This window comes from Pristis pectinata, chromosome 11, assembly GCF_009764475.1.
Source record: "Pristis pectinata isolate sPriPec2 chromosome 11, sPriPec2.1.pri, whole genome shotgun sequence".
NCBI lineage: Eukaryota > Metazoa > Chordata > Chondrichthyes > Rhinopristiformes > Pristidae > Pristis > Pristis pectinata.
The window spans coordinates 87,568,932-87,586,875 of NC_067415.1; the positions used below are offsets into that span (position 1 = coordinate 87,568,932).

The 17,944-nt window shown below is 40.9% G+C and overlaps 1 protein-coding gene across 2 annotated transcripts in view; it reads right to left on the reverse strand.

Annotated features, from left to right (window-relative positions):
• ankrd10a (ankyrin repeat domain 10a) overlaps positions 1-17,944 on the reverse strand; it is a 49,553-nt gene that overhangs the window by 28,670 nt on the left and 2,939 nt on the right. For both annotated transcript variants that reach the window (XM_052025566.1, XM_052025567.1), the window contains exon 2: positions 5,012-5,164. In XM_052025566.1, the coding sequence (XP_051881526.1) occupies positions 5,012-5,164 (153 nt within the window). The remainder of the gene's footprint in view (positions 1-5,011; positions 5,165-17,944) is intronic.

Here is a 17,944-nt window from a genome sequence, read left to right on the forward strand (position 1 = left end):
TGGGCAAGATCTTCTGTAGGGGAGTAACCAAAACCTAATGGCATCTCCATGTAACACTTCAATGCTGTCTCCCAGCTTTAAAGAATATCTGAATGGCCTCTGACCAAGCTTTGTTAGCTTCTTAATTAGACACGATGGGTCCCTGCTTTTTGTCTACAACTTTTAAGTTTATCAAGCTCCAGAACTTGTCCAACTCCCAATTAAAGTTACTTAGAGGTAGAGTGTTTCAGATTCCAGAACTTCTTACTTACACATTTTTTCCTGTCTCCCTTCTACATCTTTTATCAATGACTTTAAGTTTATAACTTCCGATTATTTGCCTATTTGCAAAGGAGCAACAGCTTTAGAACTGTACACACAGAAATGGGCTCTTTCAACCCATTTCGTCCATGTCAACCATGATGCCTATCCAAGTTAATCCCACTTGCCCACATTAGGCCTGTATCCTTCTATGCCTTTCCTATCCAAGTACCTATCCAAACACCTTTTAAACTTTGTAATTGTATCTACTTTCACCACCTCCCCTGGTAGCTTGTTCCAGATATTCGTTAACTTTTGTGCGAAAAACTTACCCCCCAGATCTCCTTTTAAGTTTCTCCCCTTAAAGTCAAGGCCTCTAGTTCCAGAGTCCTGTGCTCTGGCAAAAAGGTTATATCACATCTATGCCCCTCAATTTTTATAAACCTCCATAAAGGTCACTCCTCAGCCTCCTACATTCCAGTGAGAATAAATCCAGCCTTTCCAAGCACTCCTTCAAATACAGCCCTCCATTCTGGACAACATCCTGTTTCTTTGTTAAAATCCCTTATTTTCCAAACCTCCATGAGGTCAGCTTTGGGATGTCTCCATTACACATGGCCTCCATTGTAAACCTGCCCAGTGCCCTGCCAAGCTCAAATCCAACCCAACCTTCAATTCAGCCAACAAACTAAGATCTCACAGAGTGAAATTTTTCCATGAATTTGGAAATGAAATCAGCCCAGTTTCCATTTCAAAGCCTGCGTGAGCCTAAAAAACATTTTTTCCCCATTAGTCACAAGCAGCGTTGCTGTTTATTCTTTCCTCCTGGGAACTATATTGACAGATTGGAGATCTGACCTGCCACACTATATATAGAACTAAAGCTAAGCAATACCATCTGTGAAGAAGTACCTCAGCCATAAAATTAAAATAGATCTGTCCATTTTTGTTTATTCTTCCAAAAATATTCAACAAGGCAAAGTGATTTGTAAAAAGACAACATCAGGCTTCTGATACACTGGTGGGACACAAACAATGGCCCAATTCTATAAACTGCTGGGATTCCTGATTGCACACACAGGCACCAGTTCCTACAATACAACATTCTCCACTCTAGCTGCAGTAGAGGTCTGGAACATATATCAGGTGATGTCAATCTTAGCCAAGTAAAATAATAGCCTCAAACTTTAAACAATGCAAATGGAAACTCTGCCAACTGCAAGGATCGGAATCAGTCACAACTCAGTTGTGGCACAGGAGTTAGAAAGTGCGGGTGTTGAAGTCCTGCCTCCAAAACTGATTTGACATTTCACTGCAGTATAGAGGGAGCCTGAGGGAAAGTACTGCATGTAATCACTAGAGTAATACCTGGACTCCAAAATTAAAAGGGATTACTCATACCGGGACTGTATTCACGAGAATTTAAAGATTAAAGGATGGTTTGATTGCAGTTTTAAGACATTAAGGGGAAATGAGGGTAGATGGAGAGAAACCATTTTCCCTGACTGGTTGAACCTGAAAACAAATCAAGCTAAAATTTTCCAAGAATGGAATTAGAAAACACATGTACATTCGGTGGAAGAAATTCAGAAGTCCCTTCTGCAAACAGCATTGGATGCTGTGCCAATTACTGATTTTTAAGCCTGTGATAAATAGATATAGTAAACTGAACACATTTGGGGAAATAAAGAAAAGGCAAAAACATCCAAGTGTTGGATCAGCCAAGATCTCATCCAATGGCAGGTCAGGCCACTGAGGGGCTAAATGGCCTCCTCCTGTTCCTATGAACAGTGTGTAGTCATAGGTATGAGCCTTTAGTCTGACATTCAGCCAGAAGATCTTATCACAACCAAATAAAAAGATCACCCATAAAATCTAGACATTTACCCTACACTGTCAAAATACATTAGCCAATTATTTATCTTATTTCTGAGAGACCTTGCTGTGTACAAACCGGCTGCAGTGCTTAACACAGAGCAGTGACTTACATTGATTGTAAATACCTTAGAGCTCTGCGGAGCAGGTGCTGTACAAATCCAACTTTTTAAATAATAAATTAACAATATCGCCAACTGATTATTTAATCCTGCATTAAATCAGGGCAGTATAACATTTTATCTTTTGTAGAATCCTCATTGGGCAATATGTTGGAAATCTTCCAAACATATGGCTCAATCCAATCCTCTGCAGCAAGCTTTCTAAACCATTACTAAATAAAGCATTGAGTCATGCACTGTGAGGGAGGTTGGGATGAACTCCACTCACATTATTCTGCTGGGAATCTATAAGAAATGTCTGCCCTACTTACAGTAAATGGTTTAGAATAAAAGCCATAAATTCAATTAAATGTATTACTAAGGTCATGTATTTTTAAACCATTAGCTCTTTGTGGCCATATGTACAGTTGACTGCCATTTAAAATTATTTTCCAGTATACAATGAATAAAGACCAAGACAAATGCAGTGGTGTAAACCGAGACTTATCCCCAGCCAAAGAAAGGCATACAAATATGGTGAGAGAAACCCATGCATTTCACTTGTGTAAGGATATCTAACTTGCAATTCATGAAAAGACAAAACTGAAGTTCACACATTAATTCTTACTTTCTGTGGTCCCTTTTTAAATAATTCTCAAGAAGTTACTGCCTCAGAGACCCCTTAGGGGCATATTTCCACCACCTTAAGTGCAGTCTTGCAGTGTTCCTTCTTTGCTTTCATTGAGAGTTTCTAAATACAGAGCTCACTCTTAAAAACAGCCAACAATAGGGCTTATTTACAGCAGCCACGCCATGTCTAAATAATTACATTACGTTCAGAACTGAAGATTGTTGCAACAGACTGGAGAAGGCTGAACAAGTTTGCAATTACAATGAATGAAAGCCAAATGAATCTACAAATCTACTTGTGGACAGAATATCCATCAAGAAATTATGGTAGCAGGCAACAAACATATTGCAGTGACTTTAGGAGACTTGAATCTTCATGTAGATTAGATAAATTAAATTGGGGAAGGTAGTCAAGTACAAGTTCATGGAAAGCACTTTTGCCAATTTCCCTGAAAAATACTGTGCATTCCCAAATGGCGAACAGCCTATTTTGGATCTGGTCATGTGTAAAAGAGAAGGGAATTAATAAGTGATCTCATTGTCAAGGATACTCTGGGGAAGAGTGATCATAACATGATGAATTTCACATTTGGTTTGAGTGTAACAGACAAGTCTGAACTAGAGTGTTGAACTTAAAATAAAGGGAATAACAAAAATACAGGGTCATTTGGCTCAGGAAATTAGATTAAAAGGTATGACAGTAGATAATCAGTGGCAAACATTTAGCAAGCAAAATATTTCATCACTTTCAATGAATAAACATTCCATTGAGAAATAAACACTCCACGAAAAGGGGATTTAACCATGGCTAACTGAAAGATGGTGAGTTTTCACGTGACTTCCCCTTGCTAAAGTCCACAATCAGTTCCTTGGATTTGCTGGCATTGAGTGCAAGGTTGTTGTTGTGACACCACTCAACCAGCTGACCTACCTCACTCCTGTACGTCTCCTTGCCACCATCTGTGTTTCTGCCAACAACAGTTCCGTCAGCAGCTGGTTTCCAGATGGCGATGGAGCTACGCTTAGCTACACAGTCGTGGTTGTAGACATTAGGGGGCTAAGCATGCAGCTCTGAGATGCACCTGTGTTGATGTCAGTGGGGAGGAGATGATGTTTCTGATCCACACTGATTGGTAGACCTGGTAGAGGCAAGTGTATTGGCTTTCCAAAAGGCATTATGTGCTACATGAAAAGTTACAGAACAAAGGTTGATGGTAATATTAGGATGGATAGAAGATTGACATATAGACAGAAGGGATAAATGGGTCATTTTCAGGCCACTCAGTCAGGCATCTCAGAGATCATTGCTGGGTCTTCAGCTACTTGCAAACTATTTTAATAATTGAGAAGACAGTGTAGTTAATCCAAGTTTGCTGATAATACAAAGGTAGGCAGGGAAGTCAAGAAGAATTCTTTAATTTGTAGGATGAGGGCATCACTTGACATGGCTAGCATTTAATTATACACTCCTAACTGCCCTTGAGGTGGTTCTGACCCATCTTCTTGAACAGCTGCAATCCTTTAGGTGAATGTACTTCCAGTGTCGTTGGCTAGATGTTCCAGGATTTGAACCCAGTGACAGTGAAGGAAAAGCAATACACTCGTTCTTGTTTGTTGATCAATGATCTTGTTTGGCTTGGAAGGGAACTGCTAGTGGCAGTGTTTCCATACATTTGCCAAGGGGATATTAACAAATTAAATGTGGCAAATAGATGGACTATAGTGTGGAGAATTAAGATATCCACTCTGGTAGGAAGAATAGAAAAGGAAATTATTGATCTGTTGGTGCATGGGGGATGATCTGTGAGAAAAGATCAAGAAGGATGGGCCCATCCTCATGAAGGTTATAACAAGGAGACATGAGCTCACTAGAAAATGGAGGATTCTGAGGGAACTGTGAAAATGTTTTCTTGACAGACTGGAACTAGGAGGAAGTTCTTAGAGGCCTCAATCTTTGGAATTCTCTATTCAAGAAGGCCATGGATGTGAGCCATTAAGAATATTTAAGGCTTAAGGTAAATATATTTTTGGACTTTGGGGAATTAAGGATAATCAGGATTATGCAGGTCATGGTTAAAAACTCAGATTAGCCGTGATCTTATCAAACAGCAGATCAGATTCAAGGAGCTATGTCTGATGTTACCTTCTCCAAGCTATGGTCTTACCTGCATATTATAATCTGCTCCTGCTTGTATCAGCCACAACAAGCCTTGAGGATGTCCTCCAAAAGCTGCAATGTGGGCTGGAGTCTGAGCAAATCGTGTTGTTGTGATGTTGACTCCAACTCCTGCCTGCACCAACTGCATTACACACTCCAGCTACAAAACAGAAGAGAATAATGTAAATGACCATTTTATCAAGTGAAACCATTCAATGCAATGGTTGAAAAGCTCCAAAAATTTAACAATGGAAGTAACACCGAGAGTCATGGTCTTATATAGTTAGTCAGCAGAGTGTTGCCTTAAATACCAACATTCCATTTCCAATCTGGTCAAAGCAACACCACACCACAGGCTTCAGGCATTGAGTGAACACCTCGCCATAAATGAGCTCTACATTAAACAAAATGTCACAGCTCATATTTTATCCTTTCTTTGTTTTAAAAAAAAAGCTTGTTTTTATTGGAAACTAGCTTTACTTCATTAACCATGATAGAAAATTTCAATAGTTTTAAGAGACAAATTTTGGCAAATGCAGGAGCCATATCCAATGGCATTTGTAATCCTGATCACTGACACCTAACTAATGGTGACCATATTAGTCAATTCACTTGGAGGCAATCAAAAGACTTTAGCTAGTTATAATTAAAATTTGTTATGCAATGACTAATACGTAAAAGGGCCTTTTGATAAAATATTCCATTTTGGCTGAGTATAAAACAAATTAGGGTGTAATTGGTGAGAGTTTTCACACTGAGATGGCTTCATTGTCAATCCTGCTAATGTCACATTGCAGGCAGAGAAAGAGAATGCATGTCAATATTTCGTGAAGGCAATGACACATGCCAAGAGACAATGAACAAATTGATGTGGAATCCACTTCTGAACAATGGAACGGAATAGTTTCCTAGGTTTCCCATTAGACTGCTTCTACCCACTCGTCACGCCTCCCATCACCCTTTCCCTACCACTTCCTTAATCATCAGCTGTGGCTCAGCAGGTAGCACTCGAGTCAGAAGGCTGCAGCTTCAAGTCCCACTCAAAATGAATGCAAAAATCCAGGCTGCCACTCCCAAACTGTACTGAAGGAACGCAGCAATGAACAGAAGCTCTGTCCTTCAGATGAGATGTTAAAGCAAATCCCCCTCCTCCTTCTCGGGTGGATGTAGAAAGTCAAGAGGACACAATTTGGAATGAGATTAGGAGAATTCTTTCCAACTTCCTGGCCAATATTTACTCCTTAATAAATATCACTAAAAACTTCAGGTTATTACCAAATTGCAATTGTACTGTTGCTGTAAACTGTTGCACTTCCGTCATTATAAAACGTTGTGCTTCTAAAATACTTCACTAATCCTAAAGCACTTCATGACATCACAAGATTGTGAAAAGTGCTGCAGAAATGCAGAAGCTGATGGTACAGGCAGCAGCAACTGGCCCATGATGCTTGGTCCAGTTCTTTGTAAGATCAAACCACTTCAAGTTGCTTCAAAATGAGATTTTGGACTTTCCACATCAACTTCAAGAAACAATATAATCAGCCAGCAGCAGAGTCTTAATGAAATTGAGAATACAGTCACTACTCCCATTGTAAAACTTTCAACATTGCACCAAAGACAAGAAATACTCATCAATTCTGGCTTCGCCATGTTATAGATATACAGAAATCTGCATCAGGTGCAGGCTTACTGCCATGGTCAGACCTATAAAAGCTCTTGCCCAAAACACTGTCCAACGGCGAACTCGACCAAGATCATCCAGAGAACTCGCTGCCAGACCTTTCATGCTGCGCAAGTCAGGCGATGAGCTATTGGCAGCTACATTAGCTCTGAAAGAACACAAATGCAAAGCAGTTCCACCCATAATTTACCTGGTATCACAGGGAACAACTGACAAACAGTATTTAAGGAGGAAACCAAATGTATATGTGGGGGAAAAAAGAAAGAAGTATGTTGCTAGGGTGAAACGAAATAGGGTGGTTATGGGTGTACCATTAATCATGGCATTGATCAGTTGTTAAGTGGGTGATGTCTGTGTTTATCAAGTGTACAAGTGTATCCATACATATAATTTATATTTGCGGTCAGACAAGTGAGAACTTGTCAAAAGGATGGAAATTTACGAAGGCAAATGGGAATTAGATCCCCACCGACAGGCTTCTTGTAGATCCTGGGTTCTCATCTTCCCAGATCACTGAAGGATTATCAGTCTGCCAGTGGGTTGCTGGAAACTCAACCAGGATATTTTTCAAAAAGGTGTCATTTCCAGGCAAGCAGGCAGAGTGCCCTCTAACAGGGGACAGGCTCTGCAGGAATGAAAGCAAACTGCCAGGGTTTCAACCTGAAATGTCAACAATTCCTTCCCTTCCCCTCCTCCCCCCACAGATGCTGCTCAATCCACTTAGTTCCTCCAGCAGACTTTCTTGCTCCAGATTCCAGCATCTGCAGCCTCTTGTGTCTGCAGGAGTGAAATGTGGAATACATTGAGATTCTCACCAATAATGCACATGCAGCTGAACAAAGTATCTTGCAGCTAGCCAACAAACATCAATGCCCATTCCAACATCTTGGGTGCTTGTAGCAGAGTCCAGTCCATCGTGATTCCAGCTTCATTTCAGACATTTGCTCAAATATTTTCAACCCTACTTCTTTCTTCCCAGGACCAGGCTAATCTGGAACAAGCTAAATGTCTCAATTTCACACCACCTTTTTTCTTTGATAGTGTTAACAGCAATAGCTTGGCCAAAGTAGCTGGGGAAATCCAAAGTCTTCCTGGAACTGTACTTTCATGAAGATCCATCAGCCATGGAATCCCTAAACATTAAGAAGCAGCCTAACAGAGGAACCAACAATACTCCACATCTCTGCACCAGCCACTCTACTCAGTGAAGGTCTTCTGATTATATCACTGTATGATGTTCCAATTCTCCTCGATTCATACAGCAAAGAAATGGACCCTGAAGATACACCTTATGAAGTACATTTCAGATTTAATTTGGTAAAATGTCCTCTACACAGAAGACAAATGAAGTTTAGATGATTAAGGTTCTGTTGGTTTGTGTACAAAAGACTATTGCAGTCACATTTGTCTTCCATAAACTCCTCGGAACATATTTGTAATTCAATACAAGAGAAAATAGTTACAGCATCTAGAAACTTTTTTTATCAATTCAGTTTTTTTTGGCCATCAAACATGTATTTCAATAGTTTGCTCTTTGCTAATCCCTTATCATGAAAGACAAGTCATGGAGTCATACAGCACGGAAACAGGCCCTCTGGTCCGTGTTGACCAAGATGTCCCATCCAAGCTAGTCCCATTTGCCAGCATTTGGTCCATAACCTTCTAAACCTTTCCAAGCCATGTACCTGTCCAACTACTTTTTAAAAGTTGTTATTGTACCAACCACTTCCTCTGGCAGCTCATTCCACATAGAAACCACCCTCTGTGTAAAAAAAAAAGTTGCCCTTCAAGTTCCTATTATACCTTTCCCCTCTCAACTTAAACCAATGCCCTCTAGCTCGATTCCCCAACCCTGGGGAAAAAGACTGAGTGCATTCACCCTATCTATGCCCCTCATGATTTTATACACCTCTATAAGATCATCTCTCAGTCTCCTACACGCCAAGGAAAAAGTCCTAGCCGGTCCAACCTCTCTGTATAACTTGGTCCCTGACAACATCCGTGTAAATCTTTTCTACACTCTTTCCAGTTTAATAACATCTTTCCTATAGAAAGGCAACCAAAACTGAACAGAATACTCCAAGTGCAGCCTCACCAGCATCTTGTACAACCACACCAGGAGCTCCCAGCTACTATACTCAATGCCTTGACTGATGAAGGCCAGTGTGCCAAAAGCCCCACCCTGTCTACCTTTGACTCTGCTTCCAGGGAACTATGTACCCGAATTCCCTGTTCTACAATACGCACCAGGGCCCTGCCATTCACTGTGAAAGTCCTGCCTTGATTTGACTTTCCAAAATGCAACACCTCGCAATTATCCGAATTAAACTCCATTTGCCATTCCTTGGCCCACTTACTCAACTGATCAAACCACCCCCCGCCCCCTGTAATTTTTGATAACCTTCATTGCCCACTGTATCACTTATTACCACAGGACCTTGAGAGTGTGTACCACCAGGCTTAAGGACAGCTTCTATCCCACTGTGATAAGACTACTGAATGGTTCCCTTATATGATGAGATGGACTCTGACCTCACGATCTACCTTGTTGTGACCTTGCCCCTTATTGCACTGCACTTTCTCTGTAGCTGTGACACTTTATTCTGTACTGTCATTGTTTTTATCTCTACTACCTCAATGCACTCTGTACTACCTCAATGTAACTGCACTGTGTAATGAATTGACCCATATGATCGGTATGCAAGACAAGCTTTTCACTGTACCTTGGCACAAGTGACAATAATAAACCACTATCAATTTTAGTGTCACCTGCAAACGTACTAACCATGCATTGTACCTTATCCAAATCATTGATATAGATGACAAACAACAATGAGCCCAGCACTAACCTGAGGAACACCACTAGTCACAGGCCTCCAGTCCAAGAAACAACCTTCTACCATCACTCTCTGCTTTCTATCATCACAAATTGCGGATCCAATTAGCCAACTCTCCCTCGATTCCATCTAACCTTCCAGAGCAGCCTACCATGTGGAACCTTATCAAAGGCCTTACTGAAGTCCATGTAGACCATGACTACCGCCCTGCCCTCATCGATCTTCCTGGTTACATCATCATCTTATGGTTACATAAGATTTACTGACTTAAAATAGTAAGCAAGAACCAGAAGGAATAAGGGAAAATGCTTTGTACAGTGGGCTGCTGTGATCTGGATTGCAATTCTTGATCCAATTGGGTGAAAAAGCTGAATGGAGACAAACAGACACAATGAGTGGAATGCCTTCTTCTGAGCTGCGATTTTATGGTTCTATAACTGGTTATAGTAACATTTACTTTGTTAATACGTGAATATGTAGAGCTCTATCAGTGTCAGAAGCATTGTGAATAGGAAATATTTCCTTTAATTCACTTCCTTTATTCACATCACTTGATCAGAATTTCACACGATTCCAAGTTGCCTCTAATCAGAGACACTTATGGCAACAAAAAACTACTGAAAGAAAAAGTTGACAAGATTAGGATTGTGCAACAGCTTGAGGTTACATTTTACCTTTAATAACAAAGGGCAAAAGAGCAAAGACAACCTTCGGGTGAAGCAGCTACTTGTTCTGTACAGTTTGTGGTCTATCATTCGTTAAATAGACAACAGTTGCTCATTCCCCTTTTGCTGCTCCATTAGAATGATCACATCAGATATCGCCTGATTTATTCACTACAGATGCATCTCTACTCACCAGAGACACTCAAAAGCCACATTCTTCCAATGGAGTTTCTCTGCCAACTTTGTGTGCTGTGCCACCATGTGTCAATTCAACACAGATGTTACAATTGAGCAAGATCAACAAATGTGAATTAAAACAAAATGTCAGTGGATGGATGTTGCCTCCATAAAGCCAGACACATGTATGATCTATCAGAATACAATTCCCATTTTACACCCGTCTTGCTGGCTTTCCAAAGGAGATTTTAATGATAGGAAAACAGTTTCCATAATACTGAGGCCAGCATGAAAGTCAGAACCATAGATTTTGGAACAGTAATTAGAGTATGTTAGCCTTAAACATAACTAGAACATTGCAGGAGATGTTAATATGGGCTGCACCACTAAAATTCAAACACAGCAAACTCCTACAAATACAAAGTGAAGATAATTGTTATTTTCCAGTGATGCTGGAACAAGCATTGACCAGTCACCAGGGAAAACCATCTGCTCTTTTCTGTTAATGCCATAGGACCATGTATGTTCCTGATTGAGAAAATGGAGCCTGGGTTTGCTGTCTTTCAAGAAAGACTGCTCCTCTGATAGTACAATCCTGAGGAAGATCTGCATGAGATATCAGCTGGACCATGGGTTAGGTGAAAGTGGAAGGCTCTCCCTTGATATTCCAGTGGATTAATTCCTACCATGCGAGACACTGATTCTAGGGACTCCCTCCCCAACTCCCAAGAATTAATTAACTTTCAACTGTCCAACACCCCATTCCCCAAGCCAACTTTTACTTTTTGCATGTACAGGAAGTCCCCGACTTACGAACGCCCATACTTACGAACCGACCTACGTGGTCGGTTCGTAAGCAGGCCTGGCCCCCGATCCTACCACGGCGGCGGTACACCTTCTTTGGCCCAACCCCGGGTCAAGTGCGTATGTGCAGCTAGGGCCATGCGCGGCCGCAATCCCTGGCCCAAGTACGCATGCGCGGACACTGTTCTGAGTTACATACAAAATCGGGTTATAAACAGTCTCAAAGACGGAACTTGTTTGTGACCCGGGGACTTCCTGTACTACTTTCTCAAGGAAACTGGAAGTGCCCAGTAACCTAAAGGTGAACTCAACACTCTTCTAGGAATGGTCTATCTGACATTCGTATATTCTGTGCTCCACTCAAAAGACTCTGGCTTGCTGCCAACTTAAAGACCATTGCAAATAAAGGTTGCAAATGGCAAATCCTATAGCCTGAGGGCACATACCAGGCTCAAGGACAGCTTCTATTCCACTGTGATAAGACTATGGAATGTTTCCCTTATACAATGAGATGGACTCTTGACCTCACAATCTACCTTGTTATGATCTTGCACCTTATTGTCCACCTGCAATGCACTTCCCTGTAGCTGTGACACTTTATTCTGTATTCCGTTATTGTTTTTACCCTATACTATCTCAATGCACTGTGTAAGGAATTGATCTCTACGAAAGGTACGCAAGACAAGTTTTTCACTGTACCTCAGTACAAGTGACAATAATAAATCAATCGATGTACAGGAGCCTAGAAATATAAATCTCAGACTACCTGAAGTGACAAAGCAAGTCAGAAAACCAAAGTGACTGCAGTAAGAGATGCTCTAAAAGGAGACCTGTTCAATCTGACATTAGCCACTTTGGCCAAACAAACTCAGTTTTACACTGGTGTACCTTACTGAGCAGTATGTCTTAATGACTCAGACTGCTCTTGAAAGTGAACCCTGAAAACCCTGAAAGAGTTTTTGTAGACCCTTCTTCATCTCTGTCTCACATAGCCAGCCAGGGAGAGGCTGCCAGTTGTCAGTTCAATCATAAGGTTCCTGTGGCAGTTTATTAAACACCACAATTCATGATTTGACTATGAACAGCCAACACTTTTATTAATAAGAAAATTAGAAAGATAACCAATGACTCATTACAGATTTACAGCAGACATCAAATTAACTGGAAACAACAGTCATAGATGCAGTATTCAGCTGCAACAAGCACTCCCATTACATAAGGTATTAAGAGTCAGAGTCATACAGCATGGAAACAGGCCCTTTGGCCCAATTCATCGATATCGACCAAGGTGCCTTCCTGAGCTAGTCCCATTTGCCTGCATTTAGCCCATATCCCTCAAACTCATTCCTATCCATGTACCTGTCCAAACATCTTTTAAATATTGTAACTGTACCCATCTCCTCTACTTTCACTGGCAGCTCATTCCATATACCTACCACTGAGCGCGAAAAACTTGCCTCTCAGGTCCCCTTTAAATCTTTCCCCTTTCACCTTAAATCTATGCTCTCTAGTTTTTGACTACCTTACCCTGGGAAAAGACTGATCATTCACCTTATCTATGCTCCTCATGATTTTCTAAACATCTGTAAAGTAGCCCCTCATACTCCTTCGCTCCAGGGAAAACAGTCCCAGCCTACCCTTAAAACTCAAGTCCTCCAGCCCTGGAAACATTCTTAGGAGTCTTTTCTGCATCCTCACGAGCTTAATCACATCTTTTCTAAATGGCAATCAGAACTGCACATAGCACTCCACGTGCAGTTTCACCAATGTGCAGCTATACATGACGTCCCAACTCTTGTGCTCAATGCTCCAACCAATGAAGGCAAGGATGCTATACGCCCTATGTTGCAGTGTTGCCGCTTTCAGGGAACTATATACTTGTTCTGCAACACTCTCCTGGGCCCTGCCATTCACTGTCTATATCCTGTCCTGTTTTAACTTCCCAAAATGCATCACTTCACACTTGTCCAAGTTAAGTACCATCTGCCATTCCTTTACTCACTTCCCCAGTTGATCTGTATTCTGTTGTTACCTTAGATAACCTTCTTCACTGTCCACTGCACCACCAATTTTGGTGTCTTCCACAAACCTAGTAAGCAAGCCACTTACATTGTCATCCAAATCGTTAATATAGATGACAAACAATAGTGGACCCAGCACTGATCCCTGGGACACACCACTGGTCACAGACCTCCAAACTGAAAACAACCCTCCAATTCCACCCTCTGACTCCTATCACCAAGTCAATTTGTATCAATTGGCTAGCTCACCCTGGATCCCATGTGATCTAACCTTCCAGACCAGCTTACCATGTGGGACCTTGTCAAAGACCTTGCTAACCCTGCCCTTGTCGATCCTCTTGGTCACCTCTTCAAAAAAACTCAATCAAATTTGTAAGGCATGATTTCCAATGCACAAAGCCATACTATCACTAATCAGTGTTTGCCTTTCCAAATGGAGGTAGATCTTGTCTTTCAGAATCCCCTCCAGTAACTTTCCCACCAACGTTAGGCTCACTGTCCTGTAGTTCCTTGGCTTGTCCTTGCAGCCCTTCTTAAATAATGACACAACATTAGCCACCCTCCAGTCTTCCGGTACTTCACCTGTGACTAACGATAATACAAATATCTCTGTCAGGGCCCCAGAAATTTCTTCCCTACGTTTCCACTTCCTAGGATACAGTTGGTCAAGCCACAGAGATTTAATTATCCACTTTCACGTGCTTCAATACCACCAACACTTCCTGTTTTGTAATGTCAAGGACATTATTGTATTAATCTTTAGGTGGAGTTTCCAGCTGCTATTCCTGTACTTCTTTGATCTCTCTTTGAAGGCTTCAGACAATTAATCAAATGCGACAGCCAGGATACACAAGTAGCTTGAAACTTACTTGTTCAGCACCTTTATCTTTCGACTCTCAGTCTCCACCCACTCCTCAAAAGGTGCACTGGGGCTGCAGTATTAGCAACCACAACATGCAACACAAGAACTCACCAAGGATACTGTAACCTACAAAGTACGGGGACAAGAGTAGCAACATTATGATACTTGTAAATCTCCACCCCAATTCATACACCACAGCGAGGCATGAGGCCAAATAGCCTGCCCCTGTGCTGTAAACTCCCAAGTTAGTATCTTCAGTAATGCTGCCCCACTGTCTAGAATTTTCACACTCAACACCATCGCCACAAGGAGTGCATCAGACAAAGATTACCAACACCCAGTAAACTTAAAACACTGCACTGCTAGTACTATCAATGCCGGCACACAGGTCAAATCTACTTGAATTAAATGGCTGGCTCCTTACGTAGATACCTGCCAGATTAACCAGCTAAATTCTGGACCTCTTGATTTATTTTCTGTAGTGGAAGTTTAAGAAAAATAATGTACAAGGGTGGGGCTGGAGATAAATAAATCCACAACACCTGTTAGACAAAGTAACTTCATTCTGACCAAAGAAATCACATAAATTAAATCACAGTTCTTTTAAATCCACTAGCGACTAACAGTCTGGTCTCATGTTAATTTCTGCTACTAATTTATTATTTATTTAGGAAATGAAAGGATTAGAATTGCAGGGGTCCTCATGAACTTCACTGAGCTATGAATAAATAAAATTAATTCATCATGTTTAAATAACAATAACTATTCTTAAAGGTATGTGCTAATCAGAATCTGTGTACTGTCAGAATTGAACTAATATTCTTTGCAGTTCAATCTGGATCGCATTGGTACAGATGTTTTAGTAACAAACTAGTTTTGATTTTTTTTATGCCGAATATAACTCTGCTGACAGCAGTTGGTCTGGCAATACACCTCTTTGGCAGTTTTGATCAATAACAGTTGTAAACAGCAAATTGAAACAAACATCCAGCTTACAATCTTATTCCTCTCTCAAAACACCATAAACTACTTACTAGATCAACCTGCCAAAATATATCACAAAATTAGCTGAAGATATGCTAAATGATAGAACGAAAGGATCTGGAGAGATTTTTCAGGCTTCCTGAGATATATTTAATTTGTTACTTCTCCTGATGCAACAATCATTGATTTTTGCATGGCAAGATCCCACAATAGGCAAGTGAAATGAACAAGTAGCGACCTGGTTTTGGTCATACATGGGACACCAAACAGCACCATAGGAAGAAAATAATCAAGAGATGACTTGTCAACTGTATCAACTGAAATCTGCAGAAAGCAACAACGCAGCCTATGGCAGCAGTGAGAAAGTTAACCGGATCTCGAATGAGTAGCCAGAGGGAGAGTAACATATCCAGCGAGTGGATTTCAAACTTTGTTTTGGCTCTCACAATTGAAGTGCACAATCCTGCCCTCCAACAGAATATCCAGACAGCAGAGAAGTTGCAATCCACAGAGAGGTAACCTATCAGAAAGGGTTATTGGCACCAGAGCCGTATGAAGAAGAGAGCCCAGGATTCGTGGAAGAGGAGGATCAAGACAGAGGTTATCAATGGACACAAGGTCCCAAAGGAAGAGGTGAAATGAATACAAATAACATTCTCAGATCACCCCTCAGTCTAAAACCAGGGCCAGTGGCAAACTTGAGAGAAGATGCAGAGTGTAAAGTGAACTTTAATGAAGACATTGGATATGAGCAATGAGTGTTTGGGGGGTGGGGAGTGCAAACAGATATTGCAGGAGAAAACAAAGGAGTAGCTGATTGAGCTGCATAAATTTTAGGGCGAGGCTGTATTGACCTCTGTTCTATACTCTGCAGAGCTCCTAAGGAACTGTTATGATACCAGTCAGAAAAACTGCATTGCAAAACACAGCAAAAACTTCTGATAGCAAACTTTACTGTTGAATTCAGAGCCCAATAACCTCTTCAACCCAAAGTTTTTAGCACAAAGTGACAGAGCTACCAGAATGAATACCATCCCTATCTACAAACACTTCTGAACAATCCTAACATGATTCAGAGCAAGAAAGATCTAATTTAGAATAGAAATACAGGAGATTGCTCTTGTATGAAACTTCTGGGGTTTCCAACCCCTTTGTTGAATTACACACTGCCACAAGATTTTAGGTGGTAACGAATTTTCACATTTAACCATTTTGGTTCCTGGAATCGAATAGTCTCCTGTATTGTATGTGAAGAGGTACTCAAGCTCACAATCTCCATGCCATTACCTACAAACCCAGGAAAATAAAAGGCCATTCTCCCAGACAATGAAATCATGGTTGATATGGACAACTGATATGATACCACTGTTCCACATCCTAATGTAATAAAAAAAATCTATTGATCCAATTGTTGAAAATGCAAATTGTTCTCCAGTAGTCACAGGCTTTTGCCTTTGGGAGCTGGGAAGAGGGAAGGCTGGTTGCAAAGAGGAATGAGTTCTGGATATCCACAATTCATAGATAAAATTCAACCCCAAATGCAGATGGGTTTAAGTGTCATGTGCCAAATGTTTACAATGCATTGCCTGTGGGGAGAAGGAACAGAGCAGGCCTTGGTGCAGATGTTTTCCATAATGAATGTCATGTTGCAGTTCCAAGAGTGATTACAACATGTCAGAACCCTGCTGTTTGGAAAAATGTTTCAAAGCCTGTGTTGACTAGACAATAGAAAGAAGGGCTTTTACAGTTTCAGTGCCAGCTGTAGTCAACGGGTAATCTGGAAATGAACAAGAGCGTGCCAATGTCTCTAGTAGAAACACAGCAGGTGCCACAGCACCTGGGCAACACCATCAACTCTGAAGTAGCTTCTTTGTTAACACCCATTCGTAGACTACGGGCAGGTCCTCAGAATGCAAATATGTCAGAATGCTAATTCGTCAAGGTCAAGGAAAGAAAAAGCTTTTTCTACAAGAATAAATTTGTACAAAGAAAATTCGATTTTATGAATTGGTTCTGCTTAGCATAAAAGGGAAAAAAAAGAATCTCAGATTATTCCAACAAAGAACAAGTCATTCAGTTTATCAAACTTGTACTAGCATCTGTATCACTCATGTAACATCCAACTCTCACTCCTAGAGTCCAAACTATTGCTGAATTACTTGTTCCTCTTAAGGCAGAATTCCACACTGTATGCACAAAATACATTTCACTAAACTGCTTCTGAATTCCCACAGAGATTAGTTTGTGAGAATTAATCATTCTTTGCCTATCTGTATTGTGGAAAACCTCCAATCCAATATTAACCACTTCAGCTAGAGTGAAATTGAGTCACTTCATAACTATAACACCCCCCCCCCGCCCCCCATACCTACAAACCATCCCAGTATGACCACAAAGAACTGTTTACATTGATTTCCCATCCTTCCTATAATGGGGTGCCCAGAACTACCAGATAAGTTTGTATAAGTCATCACGGCATTAACTTAGCAATTTCTATGGTCAGCACGAACCACAAGGTTTCTTGTTTGAATATACTGGGTGAACACATTGATCCTTGGCTTCCTTGCAGTGTCTAGCTTTAAATGATGTTACCTCTGTACAAACGGTTGTCCTGGAGCTGGCCAGCAGCAGAGAATGAATGCTCCAGTGCTTCTGATAGCCCGCCTCGCAGCGTATCAATCAAATTTCAAAGCTGTTATCAACCAATCAACCTGTACTTTCAAGCACTGCGATCCAGTACCTAATAATCTTCACAACAATTTGTACAAAGAAAAGGTTAGAGCGTACCTAAAACAATATACAGGAACAAAGTGAATTAGGAAGGGCAGCACTTTATACAGAATCTTGTTAGTTTGGAAAAGTTTCTCCCAGCTTTATGCAGAAATGTGTAAAATTATGTAGTAATGTGC